The sequence below is a fragment of the Bufo gargarizans genome, chromosome 3 (genome assembly GCF_014858855.1).
Source record: "Bufo gargarizans isolate SCDJY-AF-19 chromosome 3, ASM1485885v1, whole genome shotgun sequence".
NCBI lineage: Eukaryota > Metazoa > Chordata > Amphibia > Anura > Bufonidae > Bufo > Bufo gargarizans.
In genome coordinates this window covers 158,936,142-158,954,859 of record NC_058082.1, presented here as the reverse complement: position 1 = coordinate 158,954,859, position 18,718 = coordinate 158,936,142, and the positions used below count along the sequence as shown (strand labels likewise).

Below are 18,718 nucleotides of genomic sequence, written 5' to 3'. Positions count from 1 at the left end.
CCCATTGAAGTCAATGGGTCGGCACTGTGATGTGGAGTGCACATGGCTGGTTTGCAGTCCGCAACAGGGGCATGGCGATCCTTTCCAGAACACATTAAAACAGTTGTGTTGACATTGAGCTAGGACTGCTGTGAGAGTAGAGCTCTGAGGTCTACAGAATTGTGACTACAGCCTGGTTGGTGATACAGACTGTAACTTAGTACTTAGTTAGACATACATATTAGATTAATGGTAGCTGAGCCTGACAATTTTGGCAGGACTGGCTGATCACCTAATCTGCCATATCTCCAGTGGCAGATATTATGGAGAAAAAAAGGAACAGACATGATGCATTTGAAAGAAGATTTCATTATTTTGTGAACTGTTTCTCTATATAAGTCTTTAACAACTGGACTTCTGATGTCTTATTATTTTATGTGGTCAAGTCCAAATAATATATTGACTGTTATGCTGGCTACATTACCTAACATGTCTGTTTGGGATTATTTTTGGTCATTGAATTAATTTTGGAGCCAAAAGCTCTTCACTTTTAGATCCTTTGTTCAGTAGGACATGACACCTCTTATGATGATTTTGTGTTGCAGAGGAAGTTCTACATAGCTATGCTGCCCACTGGTGGTCTCCAGATGGTGCAAGACTTGCCTATCTCACCATCAACAACACACTTGTACCTAAGATGGAGCTGCCACACTTTGTTGGTGCTGACTATCCAATATGTGCACGATATGCCTATCCTAAGGTATGTACCTACTAGGATTGTTTTTCTGACAGGTTTGTTTCTGTTCTTTCAATTACCTTTCCAAACATCCTCCAAGATATCATTTTCTGTGACAGGAGAAACAAATTATTAAAGGGGTTTTCTGACTTTTTCTAACTGATGACCTATCCTCCGTATAGGAAATCAGTATCTGATCACCGGGGGACCGACACCTGTGTCACCCCAGCGATCAGCTGTTTGGGAAGGCATCAGGTCTCGCAGCTGACCAAGCACATCGCTGTACATTGTATAGTGGCTGTACTTGGTATTACAGCTCACCCCCATTTACTTGAATGGGGCTGAACTGTGCATAGGCCATGTGACCGATGGACATGATGTAACTGGCCTAGGGTAAGCTGCGGAGCGCCGTTGTCTTTTCAAACTGCTGATCAGCAAGAGTTGCAGGTGTCGCACCCCTACTGATCAGATACTGATGACCTATCCTGAGGATAGGTCATCAGTTAAAAAGTGTCGGAACACCTGAGAACCCCTAAGGGTTTGCAGATTTGTGGGCAGAAAATCTGTACCAAAACCACACAAAAAAACACACATAAATCCACACTTTTTATCAAGGTTTTGGTGCATTTTTTTGTGCTGCTTTAGGTGCAGACTTTTAGTTTATGTTAGGGCTCATGCACACAAACGTATTTTCTTTTGTTCGTGTCCGTTCCGTTTTTTGTTTTGTTTTGCAGACTGTATGAGGAACCATTCATTTCAATGGGTCTGCAAAAAACACGGAAGTTACTCCATGTGCATTCCGTTTCCTCATGTCCGTATGTCCATTCCACAAAAAAATAGAACATGTCCTATTATTGTCCGCATTACGGGCAAGTACAGGACTGTTCTATTAGAGACCAGATGTTCTATTCCGCAAAATAAGGACTGCACACAGACGTCGTCCGTATTTTTTGCGGATCCGTGTTTTGTGGACCGCAAAATACATACGGTCGTGTGCATGAGCCCTTAGGACTGGGTTTCACAGATAATTTTTTTAAAGCATAGCTCATTAATGTTAACTTGACTGACAGCTGCAATTTACAAGACTGCATACAAGTCAATGTATTCTTTCACACTTTTGCGGTTGTGCAAGAGTTAAAATCAATAAGCAGTTCTTGTGCCTTTCAGTCAAATCTAGACTTGATCATAACACTTGTCCTTGGAAGAATTACTAATCCGGTGAAGCTGAAGTCTGGCAAGGTGTGTGCAGCATGTTAATTACCCACCAAGTGATTATTAAGGCTGTCATTAGCATATAGATTTGCAAATAAACTTTACCAAAGCCCTTTTGCACGTCTGGCTGTTATAAATGTCACTATCAGTTATCGATTTATGTAAAACACTGTCCTGCCCTTTACTTCAATGAGAAATAATTGCATTTTTGAGTCACCTGCTTTGCATTTTCCTCCATACTTCTGCTGCTGCAGCAGAGAACATACTAGGGGAGATTTATCAAACGGGTGTAAAGTAGAACTGGCTTAGTTGCCCATAGCAACCAATCAGATTCCATCTTTCATTTTGGACAGCTCCTTTGGAAAATGAAAGGTGGAATCTAATTGGTTGCTATGGGCAACTAAGGCCAGTTCTACTTTACACCCGTTTGATAAATCTCACCCACTGTCTCAGGATACCAGCACTTCTCTCTTCCTTGTGCTGTACACAGTGGTACAATTATCACCATGTTAGAGAGGTTTCAGGGCAGGGGCGTTGCTAGGATCTAAGCCCCAATGAATATGGCCCAGTTCTCTAAGTCGCCACCCCCTCCCCCCACACACCACATTTTGTTGTACTCGCTATACAGCAGCACATACCTGTCATATCCAGGGCCTCCCAGGTGATGTCTCCTCCGATGTACAGTACAGACCAAAAGTTTGGACACACCTTCTCATTCAAACAGTTTTCTTTATTTTCTTGACTATGAAAATTGTAGATTCACACTGAAGGCATCAAAACTATGAATTAACACATGTGGAATTATATACATAACAAAAAAGTGTGAAACAACTGAAAATATGTCATATTCTAGGTTCTTCAAAGTAGCCACCTTTTGCTTTGATTACTGCTTTGCACACTCTTGGCATACTCTTGAGGAGCTTCAAGAGGTAGTCACCTGAAATGGTTTTCACTTCACAGGTGTGCCCTGTCAGGTTTAATAAGTGGGATTTCTTGCCTTATAAATGGGGTTGGGACCATCAGTTGCCTTGTGGAGAAGTCAGGTGGATACACAGCTGATACTCCTACTGAATAGACTGTTAGAATTTGTATTATGGCAAGAAAAAAGCAGCTAATTAAAGAAAAAACAGTGGTCATCATTACTTTAAGAAATGAAGGTCAGTCAGTCCGAAAAATTGGGAAAACTTTGAAAGTGTCCCCAAGTGCAGTCACAAAAACCATCAAGCGCTACAAAGAAACTGGCTCACATGCGGACCGCCCCAGGAAAGGAAGACCAAGAGTCACCTCTGCTGCGGAGGATAAGTTCATCCGAGTCACCAGCCTCAGAAATCGCAGGTTAACAGCAGCTCAGATTAGAGACCAGGTCAATGCCACACAGAGTTCTAGCAGCAGACACATCTCTAGAACAACTGTTAAGAGGAGACTGTGTGAATCAGGCCTTCATGGTAGCATATCTGCTAGGAAACCACTGCTAAGGACAGGCAACAAGCAGAAGAGACTTGTTTGGGCTAAAGAACACAAGGAATGGACATTAGACCAGTGGAAATCTGTGCTTTGGTCTGATGAGTCCAAATTTGAGATCTTTGGTTCCAACCACCGTGTCTTTGTGCGACGCAGAAAAGGTGAACGGATGGACTTTACATGCCTGGTTCCCACCGTGAAGCATGGAGGAGGAGGTGTGGGGGTGCTTTGCTGGTGACACTGTTGGGGATTTATTCGAAATTGAAGGCATACTGAACCAGCATGGCTACCACAGCATCTTGCAACGGCATGCTATTCCATCCGGTTTGCGTTTAGTTGGACCATCATTTATTTTTCAACAGGACAATGACCCCAAACACACCTCCAGGCTGTGTAAGGGCTATTTGACCATGAAGGAGAGTGATGGGGTGCTGCGCCATATGACCTGGCCTCCACAGTCACCGGACCTGAACCCAATCGAGATGGTTTGGGGTGAGCTGGACTGTAGAGTGAAGGCAAAAGGGCCAACAAGTGCTAAGCATCTCTGGGAACTCCTTCAAGACTGTTGAAAGACCATTTCAGGTGACTACCTCTTGAAGCTCATCAAGAGAATGCCAAGAGTGTGCAAAGCAGTTATCAAAGCAAAAGTTGGCTACTTTGAAGAACCTAGAATATGACATATTTTCAGTTGTTTCACACTTTTTTGTTATGTATATAATTCCACATGTGTTAATTCATAGTTTTGATGCCTTCGGTGTGAATCTACAATTTTCATAGTCATGAAAATAAAGAAAACTCTTTGAATGAGAAGGTGTGTCCAAACTTTTGGCCTTTACTGTAGATCTTCTCTGTCATTATCTTCTCCATCTGGTCCTTACAACTTCTTTCAGCCCCGTCTCGTCTCTGCAGAGTGTGACACACAGACATCTTAGCGTCCTCACTCCCAAATACTATCCTGAAGAAATAATAGTGCCCCCATAGTGATAGTGCTCCTCATAGTCCCACCAATAGTAATTCCCTTCCAGAATGCCCCCATTAGTAATACTGCGCCCTACAGTACCCCCAACAGTGATAACGCTCCTAAAGAGTGCCCTATTAGTAGAAGAGCCCTTCAGTATTAATAATACTCTCACAGAGCCCCCAGCATAAAAAAGGCCCCCTATTGTTCCCCCAGTAGTAATAAAGCGCTCTACAGACCCCTCAGTAGTAATAAGGCCCCCATAGTGCTCTAGAAATAAGGCAGATCTATAAGTCCCTCCTATAGAGCCCCCAGTAGTAATAACAATGCCTATAATGTCCCCTGGATTTGCTGTGCCCCCTGTAGTTATATTCCTCCCTCCACCATACAGTCCCATGTAAATACCATCACACAATCTCTCTTGTCCCCTCCAATATACAGTCCCATGTAAATAACATCCCTCTCTATCTACAGCCCCCTCAAAAACACAGTCCCATGTAAATAACATCACCTCCTCCCCAGCCGCTTCCAACATGAAATCCCATGTAAATAACATAATCCCCTCCCACAGCCTCCTCCAACATACAGTCCCATGTAAATAACATAATCCCCTCCCACAGCCGCCTTGAACATACAGTCCCTTGTAAATAACATCACCCTGCCCCAGCCCCCTCCAACATTCAGTACCATGTAAGTAGCATCACTCCCTCCCACAGCCATCATCAACATACAGTCCCATGTAAATAACATCACTCCCTCCCTCAGCCCCCTCCAACATACAGTCCCATGTAAATAACATCACTCCCTCTTACAGCCTCTATCAACATACAGTCCCATGTAAATAACATGACCCCCTCCCCAGCCACCTCCAACACACGGTTCCATGTAAACTTGGAAATCCTAAAACATTTAATGTAAAAATGGCTTAATGTAGCTTAATGTACCATACCAAAAGTTATTCACATTAAACTATTTTATTCCTTTTCAAAAACATTTAGCTTAATGTACCATAATGAACCTAAACATCAATCAATTGCCTTGAAACTTTGCACAACCTAAGATCTCAGCTTCCCAAACCTATCCTGGAAGTTTCATGGATTTTGGTTACCCACAAGGCAAATGAGTGACATTAAGCTTGTTTTTTGGGGAGCTTAATGTGGCTTAACGTACAAAAAACTACTCAGATGTTAACCAATTTCCCCGAAACTTCCTATACTACAAGACTCTCTCTATGCCAACATATTCTGAAGATTTTGGGTCATTTGAGAAAACATACCAAAAGTTATTCACATTAAACTATTTTATTCCCATCCTAAAACATTTAATGTGAACAGCTTAATGTAAAAAGAGCTTAATGTACCATAATGTACTGTGGTGGGATATGCTCGGGATCGCCTTTTCTGGGGTCAAAGGACACTTGTCTGTTTCACACAATTCCAACCAGCCACCAAGGTATAAGTTTTAAGCTGGCCTGGAGCCAGGTTTATTGAGCAGGTTGCATAAATAAAATAAAACAACAAAAGAAAAGTCTTGCCTGTCCGGCACTTACTAAACATTAAAGATTCCTCTCCTATGTGAAGTAGCAGGTGAAAGACTCTCACCTGTGAGGTAATTAATGAAGTAGCACTGAGGGTGGGGATATAACAGAGCCAGGAGGTCAGTCTCTCTCTGCCTGGGGACACAGAAAGCATGTCTGTGTGAGTGAGCAAACTGTGAGTACTAGGTTGCTGAAGCCTTGTTTTGTGAGCTGGCTGGGAGAAGACCTCCAGTGGATAGATAGTAACGTAGTATATAGGGCCGAAAAAAGACATTTGTCCATCCAGTTCGGCCTGTTATCCTGCAAGTTGATCCAGAGGAAGGCAAAAAAAAAAACTGTGAGGTAGAAGCCAATTTTCCCCACTTTAGGGGAATAAAAAATTCCGTCCCGACTCCAATCAGGCAATCAGGATAACTCCCTGGATCAACGACCCCTCTCTAGAAGCTATAGCCTGTAATATTATTACGCTCCAGAAATACATCCAGGCCTCTCTTGAATTCCTTTATGGTACTCACCATCACCACTTCCTCAGGCAGAGAGTTCCATAGTCTCACTGCTCTTACCGGAACCTTTATAGGAACCTTTAATATTTAGTAAGTGCCGGACAGGCAAGACTTTTCTTTTGGAATACCAACCCGACTAAACACCTGGACCAGTTCTTTTGCGATGGTCTTTGATGAGGTATTGCACAAAGGTATGGCCTTGGGGTAACAGGTAGCATAATCCATTATGACTAAGATATGCTGGTAGGAAGAAACCACGGCACTCAATTTCAGGTAGTTAGAGATAATTAATTTATTGTCCATCCCAAATAGGATCTTTTTTTGCAAATAGCCAACGTTTCGGTCCACTAGGACCTTGTTCACGGCCTTAGTGTGAGAGATCTGGAGACATCGGGTGGACTCCAGATCTCTCACACTAAGGCTGTGAACAAGGTCCTAGTGGACCGAAACGTTGGCCATTTGCAAAAAAAGATCCTATTTGGGATGGACAATAAATGAATTATCTCTAACTACCTGAAATCGAGTGCCGTGGTTTCTTCCTATTCCATATTGACTATTTCCACTGAGCACCGGCAGCTACATACAAGGAGTGCCATCCACTATAATTATCTTATACGTAAGATATGCTGGTGACCCCGAGCTGACTTTATTAGGGGACCCACCAAATCCATCCCAATTTCGCTCAAAGGGTATTTCAATAATCGGCAAGGGCACCAAAGGGCTGCGGAAATGGGGCATAGGGGCTGTAATCGGACACCGAGGGCAGGATTCACAATATGCTTTAATGTCTCCATGCATTCCAGGCCAGAAGAACCTCTCTAAAATCCTTTCAGTAGTTTTCTGGATCCCCAAATGGCCCCCAATTCATTCTCTAGAGCCATGTAGGGAAAAGCCAACCTAGCACCAGACTCCACAGGATTCCCATTTATCACTTTTATATTCTCTCTGGCCCGTGTAAGGGTGGGGTCCTTAATTTGCTCACTTTGAAAGTCGTCTTACCTAACGTCTAGGTCAGGCATACCCTCAAGTGTTACCCCTTAAGTCTCAGTCTCTGATGTGGACTCATCTAGGTCCCCTGCCATAACCGAGAATGGAAAAGGGGTGGAGCTATCTGCTGATACCTCAACTACATCCCCTAGTGGGGATTCCTCTAATAGTTCTGGGCCTATATCAGATGCTGTCAATATCTGCGGTGTACTTCTATTTGTTTCTAACTTGGATTCCCATAATTTCCAAAAATGTGGAAAATCTCTCCCAAGAATAACCTCAGGCAGTAGTGCTGGCACTACTCCAACTTTATGACACACAAACCCATAGGGGGTGGTAATATAAGCAAGAGTAGTCTGGTATTCACATGTATCCTGATGCACACAAGTCGCAGTCAACGTGTCTGATTGACTGTCAGAGGGGGCTATATAACGCCTGCTTTCACCAGAGTTACTACACTCCCTGAATCTAGCACTCTTATTATCCACTTTTAATTCACACAAATGTTTTTCCGCACTGTCTGAACCTGCCGCAGTGCACACCACTTGCGCAAACATAGACATGCATTTTTTCATAAAGGCAACATCACATTGCATAGGTTCAGTAGTCATAGGACGGTTCACTCCAATGTGTCCCAACCCATTACACCGAAAACATCTTATGGGACCTTTGTTTAGTCCAACATTATACCCCTTGGGCTTTCCTGAGCCCACAGTCTCATTATCTTCTTCACTTAAAGTCTTTACATTTCTCCCAGTTCTCTTAAGCCCCGGAACAGTCTTACCCGAAACCCTTGGACTCCGTGGGGTTGAGAGCTGAGAGTTATTTAGAAGATCCTCAGCCGCAGAGTATTGCTCCACCAGGTCAATAAGCTGGTCTGCTGTATTAGGGTCCCCGTGGCTCACCTACTTCCTTAGGGCTGGGGGTAGCGACCTCAGGAACTTGTCGAGGACCACCCGCTGCACGACGTCAAGTGCTGATAATATGTCAGGTTGTAGCCATTTTCGGGTCAAATGGATGAGATCGAACATCTGCGAGCGTGGTGGTTTATCCATTTTATATGTCCACTGATGTACTCGTTGTGCTCTAACTGCTAGGGTAACACCTAGCCGAGCCAGGATCTCCGACCTAAGTTTATCATAGTCCTGGGCAGCCTCAGGTTCCAGATCAAAATAAGCTTTTTGCGCTTCACCTGCAAGAAACGGGGCTAGCAGCCCTTCCCACCATGGCTTTGGCCACGCTTCCCGCACAGCTATCCTCTCAAATGTAGCCAGGTAAGCTTCCACATCATCCTCTGCTGTCATCTTTTGCAAAAATGACCCACATGGAAAGTTGTCTGCTCTTTTCCTAGCTGTATCGCTGGAAGACTTGCCACACGCTGCACCACTTCCTGCAAGATTTGGCGGTCTTTATTCATGGCCTCTATCAGGGTGGTTAGCTGTGCAGACAGTAAGAGGTTTGCTTGTTGCTGGGTTGCATTTGTACGCTGTTGTTCTCTGGTTGCCTCCGGCTGGGCTCTCGCAGACTGAATCAGGGCCTTTACTACGTCATCCATTTTCAGACTTTTAACGTGTTGCCCGCATCCTCCACCACTTGTGGTGGGATATGCTCGGGATCGCTTTTGCTGGGGTCAAAGGAGACCTGTCTGTTTCACACAATTCCAACCAGCCACCAAGGTATAAGTTTTAAGCTGGCCTGGAGCCAGGTTTATTGAGCAGGTTGCATAAATAAAATAAAACAACAAAAGAAAAGTCTTGCCTGTCCGGCACTTACTAAACATTAAAGGTTCCTATCTATCCGCTGGAGGTCTTCTCCCAGCCAGCTCACCAAACAAGGCCTCAGCAACCTAGTAATCACCATTTGCTCACTCACATAGACATGCTTTCTGTGTCCCCAGGCAGAGAGAGACTGACCTCATGGTTCTGTTATATCCCCACCCTCAGTGCTACTTCATTAATTACCTCACAGGTGAGAGTCTTTCACCTGCTACTTCATAGGAGAGGAATCTTGGGGAAATATACCTCCCTTCCACTACCAATCCAGCATTGGTGTTACAGTGCATAAACCTCAATTAATTGCCTTCAAAATTTGCACAACCTAATTTCTCTTATTGAGTGAAGTTAGGCTCGCATAGCCCCTACTATATTTTGTGCAGCAGCTATTAGAAATGTAAAGGATTATTCACAAAGCTAGCCGCAAGATCAGCCATAGCTCCAGCTCAGGTCTTAGTCTATCTTGGATGTGGTGACGCATTGGGGATCCCACCAGGCATCTGTGGTTGCTGGGCCTCCAATGAGTCCCTGCACCTTGTGAGGAGGAGTAGGCTACCTCCAGGTACACCGGAATTTAATTTATCGACTGAACCAATATGCTTCCATTTGGAAACTCATATAAATAGAGCTAGGACCACACTTTACAGAGGTGCCTTGACGGTGGCAGTGTGGCTTCTACATATTTATGGCCAGAGGTTTGTGTAACTAAAACCTCTGCTTTAAATGTATACTGTTAGACAGGGGAATTTGTTTTGTTGCAGGCCAGCTGGCAGGTGTGCTGGGGATTTTTTGTGTTTTCTATTGTTGTAAGCCTTCCCATGTGCACCCTGCTACCAAGGCTAGTTATAAATGTATGCGGTTACCATCTTTTTCCAGGTCTTAGTTCAGTCTCTCTCCAGGTTTGGTCTGAGGGTGGTAATGCACAAGTGTAGGAAAAGGTTGACTAGTCCTGAAGCCTACAGGAGGCCTCACATGCTGATTGAGGAGGGTGACCAGAGAACCTGGATGTCTACTGAAAGTACATGGCACTGAAATGGATCTTAAGGAGCAAGTCTGGTGTTTCTCCTACTGAAGATCTCATGCCCAGGGGCGTAACGATCGCGGTCGCAGGGAGTGCGACTGCGACCGGGCCCGGCGGGGGGAGGGGCCCGCTGTACTAACATGTAATGAAGCGCTGTGACGGGGCCCAGCATGAAGTACAGTGACAATGCCGGGCCCCCATCAGGGCGCTCCATTACATGTTTACATAGGCGTGCGCACGGGGTGTGCCTGGGCACACCCTAATAGGTTCGTCACCTCCGTGCTCACTGCCCTAGTCCCCTGTCTGTTATGCTGGCTGCCGCCGCCCACCGCACATAAATTAATCTACAATACCTGGCTGTGAGCTGCCGGCGGGCGGCGGCTAGTATTCACATAGGGGGGCGGAGTCCTGGACCCAGCTGACGCAGAGAGGGAGCAGTACGGGTCATGCTGTGCGGCGCAGGAGGAGTTGACGTCACGTCACGCTGCATCTGTGTGCCTGAGCCTCGCGCGCCTGCTAGCTGGTGAGGTGAGGGCATATAAAAAATAAGTATGTTCCATTGTACCCCCCTGTCCCACAGTGCTATGCCTTCTCTATTGTCCCCTGTATTACCCTGATACCCCTCAGTTATATAATATATCTGAGTGGTATCAGGGTAAATTATACAGGGGGCAATATAACTAGGGTTATCAGGGTAACATGAGGGGTAATATAACTGAGGAGGGCTAGGCTACTATCAGGCATTATACAGGGGTAATATAACTTATCTTACCCCTCACCCCTGTATTATGTCTTGATAGCCCTCCTCAGTTATATTACCACTGTATAATGTACCCTGATAGCTACCCCTCAGTTATATTACCCCAGTATAATGTACCATGATACCCCTCAGTTATATAATATAACTGAGGGGTATCAGGTTAAATTATACATTATTATACAGGGGGAATATAACTAAGGGCTATCAGGGGACATTATACAGGGGGTAATATAACTGAGGGGTATCAGGGTAAATAATACAGGGGGTAATATAACTAAGGGGTATCAGGGGATATTATTATACACGGGTAATATAACTGAGGAGGGCTATCAGGGGACATTATACCTGTGTATAATCTCCTTGATAGCCCTCCTCAGTTATATTACCCCTGTATAATGTACCCTGATAACCCTTAGTTATATTACCCCCTGTATTATTTACCCTGATACCCCTCAGTTATATTACCACCTGTATAATGTCCCCTGATAGCCCTTCTCAGTCATATATCATCAACAGGTCCTCCATAACAGTGTGTCATCCACAGATCCCCCATAACAGTGTGCCATCCACAGATCCCCCATAACAGTGTGCCATCCACAGATCCCCCATAACAGTGTGCCATCCACAGATCCCCCATAACAGTGTGCCATCCACAGATCCCCCATAACAGTGTGCCATCCACAGATCCCCCATAACAGTGCGTCATCCACAGATCCCCCCATAACAGTGCGTCATCCACAGATCCCCCATAACAGTGCGTCATCCACAGATCCCCCCATAACAGTGCGTCATCCACAGATCCCCCCATAACAGTGCGTCATCCACAGATCCCCCCATAACAGTGCGTCATCCACAGATCCTCCCATAACAGTGCGTCATCCACAGATCCTCCCATAACAGTGCGTCATCCACAGATCCTCCCATAACAGTGCGTCATCCACAGATCCTCCCATAACAGTGCGTCATCCACAGATCCTCCCATAACAGTGCGTCATCCACAGATCCTCCCATAACAGTGCGTCATCCACAGATCCCCCCATAACAGTGCGTCATCCACAGATCCCCCCATAACAGTGCGTCATCCACAGATCCCCCCATAACAGTGCGTCATCCACAGATCCTCCCATAACAGTGCGTCATCCACAGATCCTCCCATAACAGTGCGTCATCCACAGATCCTCCCATAACAGTGCGTCATCCACAGATCCTCCCATAACAGTGCGTCATCCACAGATCCTCCCATAACAGTGCGTCATCCACAGATCCTCCCATAACAGTGCGTCATCCACAGATCCCCCCATAACAGTGCGTCATCCACAGATCCCCCCATAACAGTGCGTCATCCACAGATCCCCCCATAACAGTGCGTCATCCACAGATCCTCCCATAACAGTGCGTCATCCACAGATCCTCCCATAACAGTGCGTCATCCACAGATCCTCCCATAACAGTGCGTCATCCACAGATCCTCCCATAACAGTGCGTCATCCACAGATCCTCCCATAACAGTGCGTCATCCACAGATCCTCCCATAACAGTGCGTCATCCACAGATCCTCCCATAACAGTGCGTCATCCACAGATCCTCCCATAACAGTGCGTCATCCACAGATCCTCCCATAACAGTGCGTCATCCACAGATCCCCCCATAACAGTGCGTCATCCACAGATCCCCCCATAACAGTGCGTCATCCACAGATCCCCCCCATAACAGTGCGTCATCCACAGATCCCCCCCATAACAGTGCGTCATCCACAGATCCCCCCCATAACAGTGCGTCATCCACAGATCCCCCCATAACAGTGTGTCATCCACAGATCCCCCCATAACAGTGCGTCATCCACAGATCCTCCCATAAAAGTGCGTCATCCACAGATCCTCCCATAACAGTGCGTCATCCACAGATCCTCCCATAACAGTGCGTCATCCACAGATCCTCCCATAACAGTGCGTCATCCACAGATCCTCCCATAACAGTGCGTCATCCACAGATCCCCCCATAACAGTGCGTCATCCACAGATCCCCCCATAACAGTGCGTCATCCACAGATCCCCCCATAACAGTGCGTCATCCACAGATCCCCCCATAACAGTGCGTCATCCACAGATCCTCCCATAACAGTGCGTCATCCACAGATCCTCCCATAACAGTGCGTCATCCACAGATCCTCCCATAACAGTGCGTCATCCACAGATCCTCCCATAACAGTGCGTCATCCACAGATCCTCCCATAACAGTGCGTCATCCACAGATCCTCCCATAACAGTGCGTCATCCACAGATCCTCCCATAACAGTGCGTCATCCACAGATCCCCCCATAACAGTGCGTCATCCACAGATCCCCCCATAACAGTGCGTCATCCACAGATCCCCCCCATAACAGTGCGTCATCCACAGATCCCCCCCATAACAGTGCGTCATCCACAGATCCCCCCCATAACAGTGCGTCATCCACAGATCCCCCCATAACAGTGCACCTGCGCACTGAGGAGAGACTGAAAGGAGGGGAAGATCCGCGGAAGGAAGCAGAGGACGGCGCAGCAGACGACTGAATAGCTTTTTTTGTAAGTAAATTATTTTATTATAGTGCTGAAACTGCTTTAAACTATAAAGAAAAGTTTTGGAGAGTGTTTCTCTCTTTCTCAGGTCTGAAGCAATACCGAGGAAGAAAGGAAAACTCTTGAAAGCTTGTCTTTTAAGTATTAGGTTGGTACAATAAAAAGGTATCTCTGCGTACAGCAATACTCGTATTTTGTAATCTTATTTATATATACTTATTTTGTTTTTTTCAGTGGTATGATTAAGTGGTGAAAATTATTAGTGCCCCCCCCCCCAGTTTTGACTGTGCCCCCTATATATTGTTCCTAGAGTCGCCACTGCGCAGAGGCGAGTCACAGCAACGCTAGGCTGAGGCCTGGCCTGTGTGTGTATGTATATAATATATATATATATACGGGCGTGTGTGTTTGTACTTTATGGTGCACACCCTAATGCAATAGGCTGCGCACGCCTATGCATGTTTAATATGAAGCAAGGTGGGGGAGGTTTGCGCAGAGGGGGGGAGGAGGAAGAGGGGGGGACGCGCGCACTCACTCACTCACATACAGTCCGCCCGGCATTTCTTGTCACTGCCAGGCTGTATCCAGATCATCAGTGAAGCAGGCGCTGCTGGCTGTGGGAGGAGCTCTGAAGGCCCGGGAAACTGCCTTCAGCACAGCCAGCAGTGCCATGTGAGTGTGGCAGCGCAACACCAGGGAAGAGGGTAAGTATGTGTTTTTTTATTTTCTTTTCCTAACACTGCAGACTGGGGGCAAAGGGGAAGGGGGTTGATGGGCACAACTAGAGTGAGGGGGCACAAAAGTGGGCATCTCTACTGAGGGGGCACCTAATATGTCATAACTACTGTGAGGGGGGCACATATAAAGGCATAACTATGAGGGGGCACATATATCAACTACTGTGAGGGGGGCACATAATCTAGCATAACCACTGTGAGGGGCACATATGTGGGCATATTTAATGTGAGGGGCACATAATCTGGCATAACCACTGTAGGGGGGCACATATCTGGTCATAACTACTGTGAGGGGCACATAATCTGGCATAACTACTGTGAGGGGTAACATATCTGGCCATATCCACTGTGAGGGGCACATATCTGGGCATAACCACTGTGAGCGGGCACATATCTGGGCAAACCCCTGTGAGCGGGCACATATCTGGGCATATCCACTGTGAGGGGGAACTTATCTGGGCATAACTACTTTGAGGGGGCACATATCTGGCATAAATACCATGAGGGGGCACATATTTGGCATAACTACTGTGAGGGGGCACATATTTGGCATAACTACTGTGAGGGACACATATCTGGGCATAACTACTGTGACAGGAACAAAGGTAGGCATAACTGCTGTGAGGGGCCACAAGAAGGACATAACTTTTGTGAAGGGACCACAAGGTGGGCTTAATTACTGTGAAAGGCCACAAGGTGGGCATTAGTACTGTGAGGGGCCACAATGTAGACATTAGTACTGTGTGGTTGCACTTAGGGGAAATGTCCTAAATTACCCTGCTATACATTGGCATAGCTCAGTCTACCAGGCCAGCACAGCGCCCCCTGCTGGTAGTTTCATAGGGGCAGTCACCATCCCTTCCTTATGTGATTATTCTTTTTTTCTCTATCACCACAGGAACCTTGTTCTGGATCCAGCGGACATCACGCCGACGCCAGAGACACCCTGGATGAGGTAGGACCAGATTTTATTAGGACTGGGTGAGTGTAGCCATGCATTGGGCTTAGGGCTCTTTAACACGAGCGGATCTTGTGTGGCTAAACTGCTGTGTGAAAGAAAGCCAAGCCCCGCTCCGGACAGCAGAGACACGGAGCAGTAACATGACTGATAATGCTCTTTGCCTCTCTGTGATCGTTTTGCTACAAAATCACGGTGACAACTTTATCTCATTGTGATTTTGTAGTAAAAAGGTCACAGAGAGGCACGGAGCTGTCTCTGCTGTCCGGAATGGGGCTTGGCTCTCATTCACGCAGCGGACTAGCCGCACGGGAAAGAGCCCTTAGTAAGAAATTCTGCCGCTTCTTTGTATAAATGGGGGGGGGGGGGGCCCCGATCCAAAGTTTGCACTGGGGCCCATAACACTCTAGTTACGCCACTGCTCATGCCTATCACTATTCAGCTGTTGCTCTAATACCCAGTGTCAGCCTGTGCTCCTATATATCTGAGTTGTTTTTTTTATATGTTAAGCCACATTAAGCTCCCCAAAAACAAGCTTAATGTCACTAATTTGCCTTGTGGGTAACCAAAATCGATGAAACTTCCAGGATAGGTTTGGGAAGCTGGGAACTTAGGTTGTGAAAAGTTTCAAGGCAATTGATTGAGGTTTAGGCACATTATGGTACATTAAGCTACATTAAGCCATTTTCACATTAAATGTTTTAGGATGTCCCTAAATAACTTCCCTCCCTTCAGCCCTAACATACAGTCCCCGTAAAATAACCACAACTCCCAGCATTGCTCTGCCTCTCCCTTCACTTACCTCTTCTCATGTAGCAGACATCATCACAGCTTCTATCCCATGACTTGTCCTTTTCACTGCAGTTGTCTCCTGCACTGATCACATGATGGTGACATCATCGCATGTCCTTCTCAACCACTGCCTGTTTTACTGGTCATATGACCTGTGATGTCACCACAGGTCCTTCAGCTATTCCACTGCATTAGATTCAATTGTATTGCAGTCCTGAGGATGGCAATACAGTTGTATCTAGCAGGCAGGCAGGACATTCGGGGCTTGGGACAAAAAATCAGTGGCCCAGGCCCCGAATGTTTTAATCTAGCAACGCCCCTGTTTCAGGGACCATGTGAAAAATATGCATGTAGTTGATTGAGGGCTTATCTCTGTTTAGGCTTCACTCCTGGTTTCAGCTCACAATCCTGCATGGAAATCAATGAGCAAACACTCATGTGTGAACTAGGCCTTATGGACAAAACATGCCCATTGAAGCCTGGGGTCCATGAAAAGCACTGTCAAAACATGTATGACATCTGCCAGTGTTTATTTTACTGACCTTTGGTAGAAGATGCTCTGGAAACCCACTTTTCAGCCTAGCAGTGCACGCAGGGCTGGCATTGGGGGGGATGGGGGCAAACTGGACAATTGCCCAGGGCCCATTCCTAAAGAGGACCTCTTTTCCAAGTGCTCCACAGCCACTGCCAGGCCCGGACTGGCAATCTGGCTGACAGGCAGATGCCTAGTGGCCCGTGCTTTGGATAACAGTGTCAGAACTCTGGCTGGATATATTGTGCAGGAACTGCAGGGGTTCCAGAGATGCCCACCCAGCAATGCACACAGTATTCGATGCATGCAGTTGACAGTGTTCCCAAGGTCCTGATGCTAGCATAAGGCCATTCTGTGAGGGGCTCAAAGCTGGCTCTGCCTTCCTCTTGCTGCTCTGCACTGCACTGCACTGCATGTGTGTCCTACTCATCTTCCTGCCACTGCAAGAAGGGAGATCTATACTACATACGGCCCAGGATGTTATATTATGTACTATAAGGGGCTGGGGGTGGTAAATACTGTGTGGGGCTGGTGTAGCGTACTATATACTGTGAGTTGCTGTGGGTGGTATACTATATACTGTGAGGGGTTGGGGCTTTTATGATATATACTGTGTGGGGATGGTGGTGCGCATTGCAGTCATACTACAGTATATACTGTGTGGGGATGGGGAACACAGCATTCAATATGAACGCTGTTTGCAGGTGTTTTCTGTAACAGAAAACTGATTATTTCTGTTCCCTGTCACAGTACAGGACTGAGCGGCCAGTGTGACAGCCTGAGCCTGCCAATGGTACTGCATGCATGAGTAAGCAATGCCATTAAACACAACATGTAAATTAACAGGCTCTCGGCACAGTGACCATGCCAATAACCCATTAATTAAAATTATATTTTTATAGGGGGTTAATAGGAACCATTGCTCCAGGAGGCCAGTGTCAGGACCTGTGGTTGTTACTTACAGTCATACCTGCACCCAGAACCCTACAATAACCCAATCATCCAGGGAGATAAGAAGACCTTAAGGGCTCATGCACATGAACATATTTGTTTTCCGTTTCCGTCCCGTTTTTTTGCGGGTCATATGCGGAACCATTAACTTCAATGGGCCCGCAAAAATAAACAGAGAAATGACTCCATGTGCATTCCGTTCCCGTATGTCTGCATGGCCGTTCCGCAAAAAAATAAAACATGTTCTATTATTGTCCACATTACAGACAAGGATAGGACAGTTCTATTAGGGGCCAGCTGTTCCGTTCCGCAAAATACAGAATGCAGACGGCCGGTATCTGTGTTTTGTGGATCCACAACTTGCGTGAGCACTAAAGGGTTCGCCCATCTCAGACTTTGATGGCATATGCTCCAGAATGTGTCCCACCCACGAAAGTGAAAGAGAATGCACCTTTAAAGGGGTTGTCCAGTTTCAGAGCTGAACCCAGCCCCCCTGATGTTCTGTATCTCAGGTCCCATCGGATGATGGGTTAGTATAATTTCTACAGAAGGTCTGAGTAGAGAGTAAGATAGGAATTACTAAGGCCTCTTTCACACGGGCGTCAGTTTTTTTGCCCGGATAAGAGCCGGGTGCGTTGCACTCGCGTCATGCGTTGCACTCGCGTGAGAAAAATCACGCATGTTTGGTACCCAAACCCGAACTTCTTCATAGAAGTTCGGGCTTGGGATTGATGTTCTGAAGATTCTATTATTTTCCCTTATAACATGGTTATAAGGGAAAATAATAGCATTCTGAATATATGGTGAATCACCATGGTAAAAGATCATGTGATGACCGGAGTGACGTCATCGCAGGTCAGCGCAGGTCAGCGCAGAGGAGACACAAGGAGATGCCAGCTTTGCGATCAAGTGGACTAAGGTGAGTTAAAGTATTTTTTATTTATTTTTTAACCCCTCTAGCGCTGGTTTACTATGCATTCTGTATTCAGAATGCTATTATTTTCCCTTATAACCATGTTATAAGGGAAAATAATAATGATCGGGTCTCCATCCCGATCGTCTCCTAGCAACCGTGCGTGCAAATCGCACGGCATCCGTACTTGCTTGCGGATGCCATCCGATTTTCACACACCCCATTCATTTCTATGGGGCCTGCGTCACGTCAAAATCGGACAATATAGAGCATGCTGCGATTTCAACTGAAGGCACAAGTGATGCGTTAAAAACAACGCTCATGTGCACAGCCCCATAGAAATGAATGGGT

General features: G+C 46.2%; 1 protein-coding gene across 1 annotated transcript in view; it reads left to right on the top strand.

The window, feature by feature from the left end:
* LOC122932239 (inactive dipeptidyl peptidase 10-like) overlaps positions 1-18,718 on the top strand; it is a 176,034-nt gene that overhangs the window by 57,091 nt on the left and 100,225 nt on the right. The window contains exon 8 of the mRNA XM_044286533.1: positions 585-739. Coding sequence (XP_044142468.1) covers positions 585-739 — 155 coding nt within the window. The remainder of the gene's footprint in view (positions 1-584; positions 740-18,718) is intronic.